This window comes from Anabas testudineus, chromosome 5, assembly GCF_900324465.2.
Source record: "Anabas testudineus chromosome 5, fAnaTes1.2, whole genome shotgun sequence".
Taxonomy (NCBI): Eukaryota; Metazoa; Chordata; class Actinopteri; order Anabantiformes; family Anabantidae; genus Anabas; species Anabas testudineus.
In genome coordinates, this window is record NC_046614.1 from 6,571,244 (window position 1) to 6,585,676 (window position 14,433).

A 14,433-nucleotide genomic window follows, 5' to 3' on the forward strand; every position below is an offset into this window, starting at 1 on the left:
GGAAGTAGTACTGTGCACAATTAAACAGTTCAAAGATTCTGTATGAGCTGCTTCAAGTGCGTGTTTTAGCACATGATTGGCTTCTGTCCGGGCAAAGTGACACATTGTTTTCTGTCTTCATCTGGGACGGTGAGGACAGGGGTGAGCAGGAGTCATGCAGTCTACTTGAGGAATCAGCGGGAATGCAGACAAAGCACAGCACCTCTGTGGACAAAACCCAGACATGTAGCCTGGGGGAGGTCTCGCTTTCTTAGGCAGAAGCCGGGGGCTTGGGCAGGCTCAGGTGTCTCGCCAGGGGCCTTATGAAATACAACGCAGCAGCATTCAGGAAAAGAAAAAAAAAGCTTACTTATGTTTCATTTGCTTCTGTCACTCTTCCAAAATGGGTTTATTGTTAGTGTGACATCCAGTATTTTACTTTCAATTTTAGGTGAGGCGAAAACTTGTCATTTTATAGCACTTAGATAATGATTCATCTTCCAACCTGTCATTGCAGAAAAACATTCTTCAAATGATAACATGTGCAAGGTATTCACTGAGAGATGCAATACGATATGATACATTTTGCTTTTTCTTTTTAGGTTGGCATCGAAGAAATGCTGTCAAGAGTCTGGGACTCCCAACCTAGAGTTATCAAGTTTCCTCGAAGACATCAGAGAGGCTCCTCTGCCAATGGCCTTAGGCGACAGAAGAGAGATTGGGTCATTCCGCCCATCAATGTGCCTGAAAACTCCCGAGGACCCTTCCCTCATATGCTTGTCAGAGTGAGTGACAGTTCATGTAATTTCATTAAGACGCCACGCATCTTCCCCTGATGTGGAAAGGCTTGGTGTGCGTCAACACTTTTTCTGCAGAGAAAAGCTAGGACTCAACACAAAAAACTACGATAAACCATACGCGTATTTGTTCTTCAGTAAGTACTTACTTATGCCAGGCAAGAGAGAAGAGGGAGCACAACGTAATATCTCTTACAATCACCATGAGGCCACAAGCCTCAGCATTCTTGTATTTTCTATTAAGCAGACCCAGCAGGTGAAAACACCGCTCTTGTCTCCGATTTAAGCCATGATGCCAGATGATTTGTCTGCTGTGCCTCTGGGTACCACAGACAGGTAGACAAAAAAAAAAAGTAATAATAATCCTTGTTGTAAAAGCACACATATACAGAGCTCCTGCTTGGTCTGAGAAGAACAGATCCAAAGATTACTCTGGAGTATTCGCTCTCAGTGCTGTTTGTGCACCTGTTAACAGTGCCATAGTAGATCTCATTATACTGTAGATTACAAGAACTGAATGGATCTGAATAGTTCAGTTTTTTAATGAAGGCACAGGCTTTGCTTTACAGTTCAATAGTTTCATGTGAAGTTATACTTCTTTTTTTTACCTTTCATTTAAAAATACACTTGTGATTGACATTTTACACTAAAGTAGATTTGGTCATTCGCTTTATTTTTTCATTTCTACTTTTCACCTTTTCTCTTTTTTATCACACTAAGCTCCCTCTAGAAAAAGGTATAGATGCTTGGTGTGAACATGCATGTTTTATAGCATACATCTGCATTGAAGCTCTACATGAAAAGTAAACATCTACATCATGGAACTTCCTCTACTAGTTGATAGCAGTGATACTCTCAGCTCCGTACTGCTTCACAAACTCCTCTCACTCACTGCTTCTTATCAGTCTCCCAGACAGACATGCAGCTTGCTGCCAGTCTTTCTGACACACACACACACACAAACACACACACACAATTGCACATACAGTACACACATACATCCGCACAAAGTCCCTTACGCCCATTTGTACAGCGAAGCTTACACTCCTGGATTACGGAAATCGCCTTTCACCAAGAAAGACGGCAGATTTTCCACCAAGGCATGGAAACACTCAACCTCACACACACACACACACACACACACACAGACACATGCGCGCGCACACACACAGACACAGCTTGGCTGTGGAGTGTCAAGGGAGGCTCCAAATTGTGCAGCCCTGCTGGAGAAATGGACACTCTTTTATCCCCTTTTCACATGTTGGGTGTTAGATGGTTGGATTAAACCTCAAGGGCTCCCTTTGTGTGTGTGACCGTGTGAATGTAGAGGTTGAGTTAGTTTGAGTGTGTATGTGCAGGGTGTGTGTGTTTGTTTGTGTGTGGGAACATCCCTAAGCTTGCTTATATTGTATGCGAGCGCAGTATAGGTGTATCTCAGCCCTCAGCCACAGCTGAAAGCAGTGCACCATGGGGGATCTGATGCTGCTGCTCTATCCCCGACTCTCTATGCAACACAACTCTCCATTCTGACTGGCAGCTGAGGAGCAGTGGGGATTTCGGGCTTTATCTTGTCGGTGTCAGAAGTAGCCAAGAACAACCTTTAAAGCTTACACCCTTGATTTCAGGACATACCACCTCTCCTGTGCTTTGGAAACTCTTTGAGCTTTCTTTGCTAGTGTTTCACTCAAGCCTCCACATAGGCAGGTTGACTGGGTTTAAAAAGACCAATTAACCCTCAGCATGTAATTACCAAGCATCAAATGATGCAAATGACCTACCCAAGGAGGTGCGTGGTGGAGCAGTGGTGGTCCTCTCTTTGATCTAGTGAGAGGGGTGAGAGAACTGGCAGCATGACACAGGGTACAATTACGAGCTAATGTACAGTGGCTCCGCTCCTCCAGGATATTTGATTAATCCCAGGTGCACAAACAGATTCATCTTCACATCCGAAACAAACTGTTTTCTCATTTAATGGTAAATAAGAACTGGTTTGATCATAAGTCTTTGAATGTTCCATTTATTCTTGCAATCAGTCATTGTTATTATGTTATGCTATGTGGAGCTATTCAGGTTACAGTCAACAACTTTGACTAAAAACTCGAAATTGTCTACATGAACACACACACATCCACTGTATGCTGTTTTTTACTCGTGCTTGATGTGATTGATTTACCTTTCTGCTCAGATGGAATATGCTTCCGAGCCATCGCATTGTTTGGCGTGACAGATGTAAGGACAGTAGAAACGGAGAGATTGGAAAACAGCTTGAGTTAAATAGATACTGGGGTAGATGGCAAGAACTCCTCCTTTTGAGAAACGGAAGTGCAGTGAGGGTGGGAGCCGAAAAGAGGAGAACAGGGGACAGTCCGAGAAAAAAATAGAAAGGCTTTGGAAAGTGTTGTAAATCTGTAGGGTGAGGGAGGCCAACATTAGTTTCAGGCCATTTGTGGCATTCTCATCTCAACCGTCTCCTGCAGCACCTACACTGTGGGCAATGAGGCAAAACTGATGGAAAGCAGTCTGAATATGGGAGAGAAAAAAAATCCTCCTTTCATTTAACCAGGCCTCAAACACTGGCTCCTCTCTGACCCACTGTTAGGACAAAGGAACGAACAATATGAGCTGGAAATAATTGAGCGCATTTTGGATGGTTATTTTAATATTATGTGATTCTTCAGCCAAGGGAAACACTAAAGAGACGTGTCTGTGGTGGCTGTTTCTTTTAAACTCCACATGACTCGGTGCCCTTTCCATGGAGCTGAATGCAAGTGTAATGATATCTATATCTATAATGATATCTTTATCGTGCATTCACATTGTTGCAGAAAAATGACGATCTTAAGGTGAATAGGTGAACTGGTATTTTAGAGTGCATCTCTGTGTGATTTGGTGTACCTCATTATTTTGAATAGCCCATTATTGTAGTGCTCATGGCTAATATAATCCAATACAGCATAGTGTCAGATGTGTCACAGTCAGAATAACTGCTAGTCCCTTGTTTAGACGGATTTTATCAAATGCAAATAAGCACACAGAAGAAAAAAAAAAAGATTAAGTTCACCCACCACTCAAGTTAACTTTTACAGAAGAAAACTTGACTCCTCACAAACAAAAGAAATTTCTGGCTTTTTGTTAGATTTCTTTTACTGAGAGAGCAGAGCAGTAGAAATATGTGTGCGTATATATATATATATATATATATATATATATGTATGTGTTTGTGTGGGAGCGAGATAGCTCAGTGACACTGTGAGGTCTGTAATGCTGTTTGCCGAGTATCCAAAATGAAAACACAGTGGTTTATTTACAACCTCATATTGCATAGTGTATTTCATTACAGCTCATAATGAGCTCGTAATACGCTTTTGGATCTGCTTGTTTTGTCTGCAGTTTTATTGCAACCCCTTGTGCATTGAAATGCATTGCGTCCACTGGATGTAGTTTTGTGTGTATGGGTGTGCATGTGTGCAGTAGGTGTACATATGGGCACATGAGGTGGATGGACACTTCCATTATATTACATTATTCAAGACAAATGTTCTAAATGTAATAGATTAAAATGTATTATTATCAAATGTATGGCTGTAATTAATCACACAACATCATTTTATTGTATTTACTGCTCCAGCCCAATTTGCAGATGGAAAGTGTTTAAGACACTGAGGGTATGAGAAGGGAGGAGACCAATAGGAAAAGAAACCAGTTACTCAGCAGCTCACACACGTGTTTTTTTACTAAGCTATTCAATAACTGACTACTTTAAATGAATGTCAGTGCTAAACAGATACCTGTCTTCTTTCAAATATTAACTATCAAAACATTCAAAGCCTTCAAACATTATTACCTTTGTAATTGAAAAGATGCACAGCTTCACTCATTTGGAACTCTTTTAGAGGTTAAGTGGTTTAGATGCTGCTGTCACACAGTGTGTGTCTTTATTATGGCCCCAGACCAATCAGTTATGTTATATTGTGTACAGTTTACTTACAGCTGAATTATATGGCATTATATTTGAAGTAGAAGACTTTACTCTGTACTAAACTGCACCAATCTTCATGATCAATCTATGCTAACAAAGACATTTTTATTTACTGTTGACAGCAGGTGAAGATTAACACTTAATTAATCATAACCAATGCACCTCAAATTGATAAGTAATAATTCAGCCTGTAATACCAGCTAGTTAATATCAGTAGAGTCATTAAGTCAGTAAGTGATAGTGAGTTTGTACAGTCATTCATTATATGTCCGCTCTCTCTGAGAAGCTGAGCACTCGGCTTCATTTGTCTTAATTTTTCTTTTTTTTTGTGCAGAGTCTGACTGAGTTAGTTTTTAGCTTCAAGGAGCAGACAGTTTGTTGACACGTCTCATTCTGCTATAAATCCGAACACCTTTCATTCCCTTTTTCTCCAAACAAATCCTCAGTGTATGTCACAGAATCCTGGTGGTTCTTGTTGCTGAGTCACCCACAATAATAAGGTTGCCTGTCTAACCCACCTGCTCCTAGAGATCTGCCAAAATACTTCTCCCGTCTCCATCTTCTTCTAGGTCTTAGCATTTGGAGCAGTCCAGAAAGTTCTGAACTGAAGCATTCAGTGTTTGAGGTTTAAGACTATTTATGTCTTTTGTTACTGTTGTAATTAGTCTGTAATTTAATGTGGCCTATTCATTCAGAACTTGCACTTGTACCAGCATTAGACTAATAGTGTCACAAGATATAAAGATCTGCCATTACATATACAGTAGCGTCTTGTATATGCATTTTATAGCTTCTCCTTCTTCTTCTGAAATGCAAAATCACATCATCATTTGACTTTTAATGTTATTATTATAGAACCGCAGACATATAAACAGGAATGTTCGTCATAGTAGTGAAAATATAACATCCAACAATTAAACTAGTCATTGTTTTTTTGTGCCTACCATGATGTTGAGTTCCAAAAGTCACACGTCACAATGTTGGATATAATCTAACGTGGTAAATTAAGTCCAAGGCCTCTGTTGTTGATAGACATGCAGGACAGTTCAGTCCGTGTATTCTGTGTTCCCCAAATCCCTTGCAGCATAAAAGGATTGTTGATGTGTCACCATTTGTGCACACTGCCTTTTGTTTGCTGGTATATTGCTGTGTCTGTGAGTGTACGTGTGTGTTATGTGGATCTTTGTTCGTGTCTCTCTGTATTGTCCGTGTATCAGTGTGTGTGTGTGTGTGTGTGTGTGTGTGTGTGTGTGTGTGTGTGTGTGTGTGTGTGTCTCTGTCATTCTCAGCATCCCCCAGTCGGACAATTAGAAGGTGACAGTCCCATTAGAGCCGGCCCAGTAGTACAAAGGCTGAGTGCTGTTGTGAGTGACACGGAGCTCAGCCTCCCACTAAATAACTGTCAGTCTGCCCTCGTCCACTCTGACCCCTCTGGCAGCCTCCCTCTGAGCCACTCAAACTCCCCTCTGGACTCTCATTGGCAGCCTTAGCAGTTCCCTGAGCCAAGCATGGCCCTCCTTTCTAGCCTGGCCTCTAACTGATTGGCTGGACCCCTCTAGCCTTAGGCACGCCAGAAGGGCTTTCAACTACCCTCAGGGTGCTGCTGATTGGCCGGGCTATCAGGGCCGCATGTCTCTTATGGGAGCATGAGGTTGCCCCTTGGGTTGAGGGAGGCAATTTTACAATAGCAGGTGGAGAGGAAAAGCAAAAAGCTCCCCACTGCCCCTTCTCTCCATTTATAACTATATCTTTCTGTCTCTTTATGCCCTGTTCTTTCCCTTTAGTCAAGCTTCCAGCAACTAAACATGTCTTCACTATAATTATCTTGTGGAAGATCTGCAGAACAGTTTACCTATTGTCATTGTATTGGGACTCCATGGGTAAAGCAGGAGAATGAAGCTATTTAACGAGCTGAATCTCTCCAGGGTTCTGTGGTCTGTTTGAGGCGGGTAAGACAAGAATGCCGGTCTCTGCCTCCCCCATTTCCGTGGAAGAATTAGGGGATGTAGCTCTCTTTATAAGGGAGACAGAATGGCCTCCTCCATTGCTGTGTATTTGCTCTATTCTTCTCCCTCTCTGTGAATCAGGGGAATTAATGCCATTGTTAATGCAGAGAGACCGCTGGTACATTTCAACAGGATTCTCGCCTCTCACAGAGCTCATCTAAATTGCCCAGCTAATGCCATAATTGGGTTTGTGAGTCACTTCTTAACTCCCATTAATATTTGTTCTCCTTCTAATTGCCCCGTTTTCCAATCCTACATTTCATTCCACCGTCTGATGAATGGTCTGAGGTGGAGCCAGTGACGTGCGCATGTGTGCACACATGTGTGCGCTTGAGAAAGCATCTAATCTCTCTTTTGAGTTAAAGCCGCGAGACTCCTTTCTCTCGTCTAGGTTTACGATGAATGACAGACAGGACAGGCAGAGATGTCAGAAAGGTTCACGGTCAAATTCTGTGGAACAACCTCCGGTATCTGGGATGTGATGAGCTTAGGTTAAAAAATACCTCCCGTCTATCTGGTTTTTTTTAAAGAGCCAAAAGGTTATTACGGAAGGTTATTTATTGGATAGTCTCTCAGCATTCCTCCTTCAAAGACGTATTACTTGACAATATTTCTGCTTTTTCAGATGTTTTTTATTCTCTAAGCTTTTTCTCTCTGTCCACACACAGCTATAACTGGATTGTCTATTCCTCTTATGCATCACATTAGTGCAGCTCCTCTGGTGAGAGAAAAACATCGCCCCCAACAGGTTTCGGCTTTGTTTGCTTAAATTGTCAAGGAAAAAATTCATCCCCTTTTATCTTTAAATCCGAATCCACTTCACAGAAACATTACCTCAGGAAACCTTAGCAACTCAGAGGATTCAATTCGATTGACCATGTTAGGAAGTGAAGAGGAATGGCTAAAGAACAGTGTCCTTCCACAGGTGGCGACTTTTGCTCATTTGTATTATGGTACTACCTCTGCTAACCTCCCACTGGGAGGGAGAAGCTGAGGAGAGCAACAGACAGAAACAGGTAGACAAACCGATATGGCAGCTCAGACAGACAGAATGGGAGAGCACACCAAATGAAAAGGTGGATGTGAAGGAAAAAAACACACACATTTCAGAGCTGCATGGAGCTTGGTTCATTTCCCATGCATTCAGATCCATAATGGACTAGCCTTACTGTGTGTTGGGGTGCACACACAGCAGTTCTTCATGAGTATCAGGGATAACTGTGGCTGTCAGTTGTTCTCACTTGAGAGATATTAAACCTGAGCTCTCTGCAGCTTCTCTCTCACAGACCTCCTATGTGACTATTTTTAAAACCATCTGCACCATTCCCTTCTCATGGCGGCACTAAACGGACAGGTTTTTCCCCCTCTTCATCGCAACACTCTTGCATGTAAGGTTATTATTGTATTTTGTGGGCAGGAAAGTTTGAAGCCTGTCCCACATTTTCTCTAATTGGAAATTTTGTTTCCATTTTGTCAGCCCATTTCTTTCATCATCTGCTTCCTTATTTCCTGCGATGTCATTTTGTTGGATGCTTGCGCAGATGACCTATCAGACTATTTGAATTCCTCTTCCCCATCAGAAGCAGGGCACATCAGCTTTGAAGAGTGACAAGCACGCAGCAGGAGGGATCAAAGCAATGCAAAACTAAAATTTAAGAGGAAGTTAAAAAGCATGTAGTTTTGCCATTTCCCTTGTGTTCAACAAAGGGAAAACTGAGCTGCATAAGCAGGGAGAGATGAGACATTATCAAACACAACGATTTTCAAGGACTCCTGTGTAGTTTGCAGATGCACAGATGCTTTGGATAATGCTGTTTAACATTGCAATTCACCTATTTGCAGTGACTCATGTTAGTAGCCTTTCCAGTACTGAGATGCATGCAAAGGTTTATTGTCAAATCAGAATATTTTACCCACAGTGGTGACACTAAAGTCAGACTGCTCACAATACAAAAATAAATTGTCAACTCCAGCACGACAGTGTCATTTTCTTTCTTTAAAAGCACTCGCTAAGGTGCCAGACCTGCTATGAATCTGCCGCAAAATACTAAAAGCATATTTTAAAACCATTAAATAGCATGCCAGCAAATCTCCAAGTTGGTTGGCACCATTGTACAAAGGCGCAGTAAATCAAATAGAAATTAGACATGTGACCTTGTTTCTGAAATTATTGGAAAATAACACTTCTTAGTGAATCATATGAGGGTTAGGGGGCTGGGGGTGCGTGGGGAGTAAGAGCAAGAGAGAGCAAATACAATTTGTATATTTGTTTTGATCTGATCTTATTCCATATGATTAAATGACCCAAAGCATACCTCTGTCCTGACTCTGGATAGTTTGGATTTGGACAATGAAAATGCAGAATTATGTTTTCATTACAAATAAATAACAATATTGTTAATGTCTTGTGTGCAGATGGTTCAGAGTCTAAAAGCAGAACAAGATTGTTAGTATCTGAGGCACCCAGTCAAATATTAGTTTCCATTAAAGGCGTCTGGATATTTGGCAGGCGCTGTCTTAATTATGGTTGACAGCTATGACAGCTGAAGTGTGACTGAGAGCCCGCCAGAAGGGTTCAGTCATATGCCCTTTGGTGTCACTTTCTCTCATAATGCACCTTCACGCTGCAAAGCCAACTCCAAACATACAAACTTATATCCCTCATACTGTACCAAAATGTCATAACGTCTATGTAGGTGTTAAATGATAATTACTGTCTCAGACAGCAATATATGTAAATACTGTAGGTGGTTTTGCTGCTTGGTTATTCTTATATACATATAACATTCGTGATACACAGTATTATGCATTTCTTGGTATTGGATTAAGAAGGAGAATACAATTAGAGCACAGGCTCCAAAAATAAGACAAATATAATAAGGAGAATGAATATAATGTTAACTTTGCACCACCTCCACTTTAGAGATGTGAGAATTATGCACAGTGCTGCAATCAACACATCTCCTAAAGGTTTCTCGACAAGCTTAATTCTTACATAAGTCATATTTGTAAGTATTAAGATAAGTAACACGATTTAACATAGGAACATTTAACAGAAATTAGTTATTGTAAGTAATTAAATTGCAACCTACTTTAATGGCATGTCTTTACTAGCGTGTGTGTGTTATTATCAGTTTAGTGTATATGTAGGTGTAGACTAATGAACTAGTATTAACATAACATTTACATCTATTTTTAGTCATTTGGCTGATGTCTTCATCCAAAATTATTTAAGTGAGGCACAAAGTCATGATGTCGGGACCCTCCAAAGTCATGGATGCTGTTGCACTGGCCAACAGGGATTGTAGACCTTGATGCTAGAGATGTGCTGTATAGAAGACTGGGAAGACCAGAAACTGTTCTATAAGACTGAGATAAAGATGCCTTACTGTCATCCAAGCAGAGATGTCAGAAGGATGTACTGAGACAGTGGAGTCATCCAGTGGATAGGACAGAAAAATGCGTGTTATCAGCATAGCACTGATAGAAAAAGCCATGTGTGGATGAGAGAACCCAGGAATGTCATATAGATAGAGAAGAGAAGGAGACCAAGCTCAAACTCCAGGGGCACGCCAGTGAATAGATAATAATAAGTTTATTATAGGGCACTTTTCTAAACATGTGTTACATGGTGCTTCACATAGGAAACAAAAAACACAGGTAGCCCAACAAGTCCAGTGAGAGTTGGATACTTGGCCTTGCCAAGATATCTTAATGGTATGTCCAGAAAGGCAAAAGAACTGTTGATGTTTAAAGATTTGACCTTTACATAGCAGGTTAAACGGACAGACCCTAACATCTAATGTTAGGGTTAGGCACACTCTCCGTCTATATGTGGCATTTAAATATTTCTAATCTTCAGTGATATGGCTCTTGAGCCTGTCTAACCTAAACCAATGTGAGACGACTGAGCCTATCAAGAGCGCAGTGTAAAATAAAGACACAGAGAGAGATTTGTGAATTCAAAGGATTTAACAAAGACCTGAACTATTAAGTCTAAGTCGAAACATAAAATAGACCATCCAAAAGTGTAAAGCACTTGTGTTATTGTGTGATATTAGCTCACTGCACTCAATAACAGTTAATGATCTTATGTGTGCCTACAGCACATTGCTCTTTAATGACTTCCTGGTTGACTTGTTATTTCTTGGAAGCGGTATACCGCCATGAAAAGCAAACTACGGCTGCACACATGAGTGTCCTTTTACAAATCAAAATGCTGCTTTGTTTGATTTTTACCATTGCTAGAAATAAGCCTGAGCTGTACCATCAAATAAACACCAAATTAGTCCATGTTTATGTAGGCATCAAACTATTTATGCAGATAGGGTGATCACAGAGGGTTGGATCAATTAACAGAGATTTGGACACACTGAAACTTCACAGTGCGCTAATTAGGCAGCCAGCCGTTATGCTCAATAAATGGAAATGTATTCCTTTCCGTTCCGTTCCCTCTGTCTGTTTGTGTGCCTTCCGTCACCCCAAGGAGTTTTAACAGAACACTAATTCTTCATCTAATTTCCCCCAGCTCCCCATTGCTTTCACTGCCTGTGTCCCTTTACCTCTCCATCTTTCTTCTCACGCTGATAGCTTGTCCCACAGGATCCCAGCAGTTGTCAGTAATCAAGGAAATCACTCTCAAAGAGCTACAAATAGGTCACTTATCTCATGTCTGGTCTGATCTGACGGAGACAGACAGCCAGTTAAGTCCCTTGCAACTGCCTCTCTCTGCTATTTTTAGTGTGATTAGTGGCCAGTCTATCTGCCAGGAGTTACTGAAGTAAAAGGGAGAATGAAATGTAGTGATAGATACAAAGAGAGCATAGAAATCCCAGCTTTCATCATTAGTATTCAATTCAAATGGCTCAATTGAGGAGTTGTCACTCATGGGATTCCCAGGACTCCGAGAAGCCGTGCTTCTTCATTTATTCAATTTATTGATATAAAACTTCTTCATTAGGAGACACCAGCAAATGTGACATCTGGTCTCAGGTGGCCTTGATGTGGAATTCTAAGCAGGCGTGGAAGCAGAGGCCACATGACATGTAAGAGCTCCTTTGTCTTCTCCTGGGGCTATTACACAAATGTGCCAACTACACACGCTCTTCTTTGAAGTTACACTGAAGAGACAGTTCACGCGCTAACCCGCGCGCACGCTCAGGCATCTAACTGTGCTCACGTCCAGATGCAGAAGCAGAAACCCGTAGCAGGTGAAAATTTCATATGTGCGTTTCCCACATGACGGCCTTGTGAATTATTGAACTGAACTGGTCCTTTTGATCTGCGCTTTGGTGCGCAGACAGAGAATCCCTTGCCTGTCAAACACTTCACTACACTCACATACATGGTTACAAGCTGCCTCTTATGCACCCCTGAAATACTTAAATGCAGAAATAGCAGATGCAGGATGGTGAGTCTTTTTCTTTTTTTTACGTTTCTGCAGCTCAAGCAGATGGGTCTCTTTGTGGTGTGCCTCACTTCATTTCTTGTAGAGCCTAAGCATGTTTGTCTCCTTCACGGATAAGGACAGCCACATTCTCATTGCTGAGATGAATAATCTCTTTGCTGCACATTATCTATTTGTTATCCAAACAGATGACACTGATGATGAGGGTGAATGATCAAATTATGTTACTCTTTATGCTATAATTTCATTCTCATTTGATTGGCATATGGTGGGCATATAGCAATAATGTAGTTAGAGTCACACTGTCATTTTCATACTACAGTACGATGATTGTATTTGCGGCTGCAAAGGCTCACAGCAGAGTGCTACACCGTGGCTTTGGAAGGACCATGTTGGAAATTAAGAGAGAGGGTATCATGTTCAAACAGAGAGATGTTTTATGCAGAAGCTGCCGTCACTGCTGAACGGATGAAGTGATTTCATTTTCATGCATGATCTGCAGCCTCACAGACCAAGAAAATTGCATAGGAAGGGAAGAGAAAGATAGAGAGAAAAAAGAGTCAAGCCCTTTCTTTTTTCCTTTTTCTCCATTTGACTCTGTGATTATTCCCTCTGACTTGTAACCATAGTGATGGTTCAGTCTCAATAAAGAAATAGTCAGTGTTGTGTTAAGAACTTGATATTGGAATATATTGATGTATGAAAGGTATTTTAAATCTATTAAAGCTATTATAAAGATATATCAAACTGGTCCAGGATCCACATTTAGGTTAATGACAGCTAAAACTGTTTCTACTGTTTGGATAATCACTAGATTTAGCTCTTTTTTCAAGTAGGTTTTGGTCTGTTGGTTAGAAAAGACATTTAACTGAAATATATTACCCAGTGCAAGGTTGCTGACTGATGTTTCTGACATGGCGGAAATCCATCTGATCTTGCAGGAGTAATCAGTAATCAGATTACAGTTATAAAAAAAAGTGTAATGTACCAACTCACGCCCCTTATTTCATGTCTCTTTCCCTGGTCCAAAGTTCAAAGTAAAAAAAAGCCTTCTTTTTGTTGAGTTCTCTTCTAACTAGAGGAATAACCAGGTAATGTAATTCAAATGCATAGTTTAAAGTTCTTGCTCATAGCCCAATGTAAATATCACAAAAACAATTCTACAATCCCATCACTTTATGTCTTCTTTATAGTCAGCAAGGTGTTGAGCAATGGTCTTGATACTTTCATTAATGTGGCAAAGGAGGCGTTCATACTGAAACCTGTTCAGAGAACGATATATCACTCTTTGAACGTCACTTTTTGAATTGAGTGTGAAATAACAACTGAGGTGTTAAAGGTGGGATAGGCACATTGAGATGTTAAGCTCCACTCAGACAGAGTTGGGAATAACGGCATGAATCAGTTTCACATCACTCAGGAAGCTAGCCAACACCAATGCCCTCATACTGTGGCTGGCACTAAATTCCTTTTACACTTATTCGAGGTCTGCTGAGGAACTGCCACGCAGGTAGAGAAAACCAAAAACTCTACAGGTCAGACAAAATCTTCTGAGAGTGAATCTATCTACTGTGCATTGTTCAATTTTCTATTTTCACCTTCAGGCTGTAGGTACAAAGTGTAAGAACAAAAGAAAAGCTTGCAGTGGAAATGTTATCGTCAATGTATCTATCAAACATCTCATGTACTCTCAGTCCTCTCACAAACTTTTGGTTTTATTTCACATTTCTGACACTCGCTATAGTCTGAAAATGTTGTACTTGTTGTTGTAAGCGCAGGAAAGCCTGAAAAGCCGGGGCTAAAAACCCGATTTTCCTCTCTGTTGAACTTGTTTGTCTGTTTCTGTGTCCTCAGATCCGTTCAGATCAGGACAAGGATGTCGGCATCCGCTACAGCATCACAGGAGCGGGCGCGGATCAGCCCCCAAGTGGCATCTACAACATAGATCCCATCAGTGGCAACATGTTTGTCACGCAACCTCTGGACAGAGAAGAGAGAGCCTCTTTCCACGTAAGGAAGATATAACTTCCGTGTCTCATTATCTCCCAATTATCCCTGGAAAAAAAAATCTCTTCCCCGTCTACCTTAATTGCAATACTAACATTGCTTGCTGTTGGAGCACATTCAGTGGATTTGCTGTTCTGCTAGCTACTGCACCGCACCTTCACACCAGCCCGTCCGGGGTCTGATTGATGCCGAAGCCAGCAATGAAACGAAGAATGCTTTGACAAAACACACAGCCGTCATTTAGATTGAGAATAAGCT

At 41.1% G+C, this 14,433-nt stretch overlaps 1 protein-coding gene across 1 annotated transcript in view; it reads left to right on the forward strand.

Moving 5' to 3' along the window:
* The window catches only part of cdh4 (cadherin 4, type 1, R-cadherin (retinal)), a 163,437-nt gene that overhangs the window by 112,543 nt on the left and 36,461 nt on the right, over nt 1-14,433 (forward strand). The window contains exons 5-6 of the mRNA XM_026346638.1: nt 582-764; nt 14,023-14,178. Of these exons, the coding sequence (XP_026202423.1) occupies nt 582-764; nt 14,023-14,178 (339 nt within the window). The remainder of the gene's footprint in view (nt 1-581; nt 765-14,022; nt 14,179-14,433) is intronic.